At 43.2% G+C, this 4314-nt stretch overlaps 1 protein-coding gene across 1 annotated transcript in view; it reads right to left on the bottom strand.

Moving 5' to 3' along the window:
* The window catches only part of GABPB2 (GA binding protein transcription factor, beta subunit 2), an 82231-nt gene that overhangs the window by 15149 nt on the left and 62768 nt on the right, over positions 1-4314 (bottom strand). Inside the window, exon 7 of the mRNA XM_011973562.1 lies at positions 4010-4195. Coding sequence (XP_011828952.1) covers positions 4010-4195 — 186 coding nt within the window. The remainder of the gene's footprint in view (positions 1-4009; positions 4196-4314) is intronic.

The following is a 4314-nucleotide window of genomic DNA, read 5'->3' on the forward strand; positions in this document are numbered from 1 at the left end:
CTGGGACTACAGGCGCCCGCCACCTCACCCGGCTAGTTTTTTGTATTTTTTAGTAGAGACGGGGTTTCACCGTGTAGGCCAGGATGGTCTCGATCTCCTGACCTCGTGATCCGCCCGTCTCGGCCTCCCAAAGTGCTGGGATTACAGGCTTGAGCCACTGTTCCCGGCCTGTATTTCTTTATAAACTCATCAATTGATGGCAGTGGAAAGCAGCTTAGATATATGTTGAGTAGAAATGGAAGTTTAGTCTGGGATTTAAATTTTTCTGCAGATAACTCACAAAATCTGTTTTCCTTCTTTGGGCCTTAAGCATATTTGTAAAAAGTAGTGTAGGCTAAGCACAGTAGCTCACGCCTGTAATCCCAGAACTTTAGGAAGCCAAGGTAGAAGGATTGCTTGAGCCCAGGAGTTTGAGGCCAGGCTGGGTAACATAGGAAGACCTTGTCTCTATGAAAAAGTAAAAAATTAGCTGGCTGTGGTGGCTTGCACCTGTGGTCCTAGCTACTTGGGACGATGAGATGGGAGGACTGCTTGAGCCTAGGAGGTTGAGGCTGCAGGGAGCTGAGATTGCACCTCTAAGTAAATAAATAAATAAATTTAAAAAATAAAAATAAAAAAGTAGTATAGTTTATTTAGGTTAAACTTCAATTCTCTTTTTCTCCAAAACAACTCAGTTTTCATTTATTTAGTTCCATTATAAGCAGAGTCTCTCACCTACCCAATGAGCCCTAAACACTTAAAATGATAACTATGTTCACAAAAATATCAGCAATGCATAAATTAGAATTTATGATACCAAAGTTTGGATTATAATAAGTTTAATTCTTATCTTCCCATACTTCCTGATCCATCAGTTCAAATAATTAAAAAATTATAAATCCCAGAATGGGCAACATAGTAAGACCCAGTCTGTACAAAAAATAAAAAAGGCCAGGCATGGTGGCTCACACCTGTAATCCCAGCACTTTGGGAGGCCAAGGCAGGCAGATCACTTGAGTTCAGGAATTCGTGACCAGCCTGGCCAACATGGAGAAACTCTGTCTCTACAAAAAAAAAACCAAAAAACCCAAAAAAATTAGCTGGGCATGGTGGCCATGACTGTAATCCCAGCTACTCTGGTGGCTGAGGCAGAAGAATCACTTGAACCCGGAAGGTAGAGATTGCAGTGAGCTGAGATCACACCACTGCACTCCAGCCTGGGTGACAGACTGAGTCCCTGTCTAAAAATAAAAATATAATATAATTAGCCAGGCGTGGTGGTGCATGCCTGTAGTCCCAGCTACTTGGGAGGCTGAGGTGAGAGGGTTGCTTGGGAAGTCGAGGCTGCAGTGAGCCATAATCATGCCACTGCACTCTAGCCTGGGCAACAAAGGGAGATCCTATCTCAAAAACAAACAAACAAACAAATAAAAACTATAGGCCGGGCTTGGTGGCTTACGCTTGTAATTCCAGCACTTTGGGAGGCTGAGGCGGGTGGATCATGAGGTCAGGAGTTCAATAACAGGCTGACCAACATGGTGAAACCTGTCTCTGCTAAAAATACAAAAAAATTAGCTGGGCGTGGTGGCACATGCCTGTAATCCCAGCTACTCAGGAGGCTGAGGCAGGAGAATTGCTTGAACCCAGCAGGTGGAGGTTGCAGTGAGCCGAGATTGTGCCACTGCACTCCAGCCTGGGTGACAGAGTGAGATTCTGTCTCAAAAAAAAAAAAAAAAAAAATTACAAATCCCCACAATCATATAAGCCAAGTCAAAATTTCAGCGACATTAAGAAAGGAAATTATACCAGTACCCTTCTTTTCAACCTCCAATATACATTTTTATTTTTTAAAGACAATGTTTTGCTCTGTTGCTCAGACTGGAGTGCAGTGGCATGATTATGCCCAGGCTGGAGTGCAGTGGCATGATCATGGTAGCATACTGTAACCTTGAGCTCCTGGGCTCAAGTGATCCTCCTGCCAAAACCTCCTGAGTAGTTGGGACTATAAGGACGTGCCATCAACCAGACTATTTTTTTTTAAATTGTGTAGAGATAGGGGGTCTTGCTATGTTGCCCCAGCTGATCTGGAACTCTTGGCCTCAAGCAATCCTCTTGCCTTGGTCTCCCAAAGTGCTAGGATTACAGGATTACATGTATCAGCCATTGTGCCTGGCCAACCTCCAGTATTTTTAAGATATGGAGTTGTAATGATGGGCTTCCTCTTTTCAAAAAATTTTAATTATGTCTTTTTTGAATAACTGATACATTAAATGATTAAAAACATCAAGGCTATAAAAGCGTATACATTGAAAAGCCTCCCACTCATCCTTAGTACCCAGCTGCCCTCCTTGGAAGCAACTAATGTTATGCCTCAGTATACTAATATATAGCCTCAGTCTGAATATAGCTGGGCATGGTGGCGTGGAACTGTAGCCCCAGCTACTCAGGAGGCTGAGGCAGGAGGATATCTTGAGCCCAGGAGGTTGAGGCTGCAGTGACCCATGATTGCACCACTGCACACAAGCCTGGGTGACAGAACAAGACCCAGTTACACACACACAAAAGAAAAAAGAACTGTTTAACCAAAAGGTACATCTTGACTGAGTGTGATGGCTCATGTCTATAATCCTAGCACTTTGGGAGGCTGAGGTGGAAGGATCACTTGAGGTCTGGAGTTCAAGACCAGCCTGGCTAACATGGTGAAACCCTGTCTCTATTCAAAATACACAAAAAGTAACTGGACGTGGTGGCGTGTGCCTATAGTCCCAGCTACTCAGGAGGCTGAGGCACAAGAATTGCTTGAACCAGGGAGGTGGAGGTTGCAGTGAGCCAAGATCCTACCACTGCACTCCAGTCTGGGCAACAGAGAGGGACTCCATCTCAAACAAACAAGCAAACAAAAAACCCAAAGGTACATCTTTATGTATATCTTTAGTATCTACAGATACTACCAATATCCTTTTTAGAGGATCCATTAATTTGCACTCTTACAAATGATTTATAAGAGTGCTTGTTTCCCTACACCTTTAACAACATAGTGTTATAATGGTATCTCAGTACAGTATTTATTTGCACTTCTCTTGTTATGAATGAAGTAGGTGGGATATATTTTCTCTTTCTTTCTTTTTTTTTTTTAAGACGGAGACTCACACTGTTATCCAGGCTGGTGTGCAGTGGCACAATCACGGCTCACTACAGCCTCAACCTACTGGGCTCAAGTGATCCTCCCACTTCAGCCTCCTGAGTAGCTGGAACTACAGGTGTGTGCCACCATGCTCGGCTAATTTTTGTATTTTTAGTAGAGACGGGGTTTTGCTATTTTGGCCAGGCTGGTCTTGAACTCCTGATCTCAAGTGATCCTCTTGCCTCAACCTCCCAAAGTGCTGGGATTACAGCCGTGATCTGCCTCACCCGGCTATTTTCATATTTTTAAGAGCCATCAGTACATTTTTTTCTGTGGACTACTGGTTCATATTATTATTATTATTATTATTATTATTTTTAGACGGAGTCTTGCTCTGTCACCCAGGCTGGAGTGCAGTGGCGTGATCTCAGCTCACTGCAAGCTTCGCCTCCTGGGTTCACGCCATTCTCCCGCCTCAGGCTCTCGAGTAGCTGGGACTACAGGCGTCCGCCGTCACACACGGCTAATTTTTTTTTTTTTTTTTAAATTTTTTAGTAGAGACGGGGTTTCACCATGTTAGCCAGGATGGTCTCGATCTCCTGACCTCACGATCCGCCTGCCTCGGCCTCCCAAAGTGCTGGGATTACAGGCATAAGCCACCACGCCCGGTCTACTTGTTATATTTTCCACCAGATCAACTGTTTTTTACTACAGATTTTATACATATTAGGCAATTAGCTTTTGCCAATCTGGTTCTGTTTCTTTTTCTTTTTCAGAGCTTCTTTGCCCCAACTTGCATCTGGCAGTCTCCCACTTCCACTATTTGTTTTAATGCCTCATGTTTAGGTGAGTATGGAGTATCTAAAATATCTTTTAATAAACAATTGTCTACAAGAGATAACTCACCTTGCTGTCCATCTTGCATAGTTACAATAAATGGCTGGCCAATGCCTCCAGTAGGGATTGAAGTTTGGATATTACCCAGAGGGACTCCATCAGTTACTATGGTGATGACCCTCTGGCCTCCACTCCCCATTACTTGCTGGATTGATGAGTCAATGGAATTTCCCTCTATAATTTCCTCTGAATTGGCTAGAGATGACAAAAGCAAATTTAAAATTTCAGCTTTTTAAAAAAATAGGAGTATAGCAATTTCAACCTCCTTGAACCTGACAACATTCAGGGAGAGGGAAATTTCTTTTTTTTTTTTT

Source organism: Mandrillus leucophaeus, unplaced genomic scaffold, assembly GCF_000951045.1.
Source record: "Mandrillus leucophaeus isolate KB7577 unplaced genomic scaffold, Mleu.le_1.0 Scaffold139, whole genome shotgun sequence".
Taxonomy (NCBI): domain Eukaryota; kingdom Metazoa; phylum Chordata; class Mammalia; order Primates; family Cercopithecidae; genus Mandrillus; species Mandrillus leucophaeus.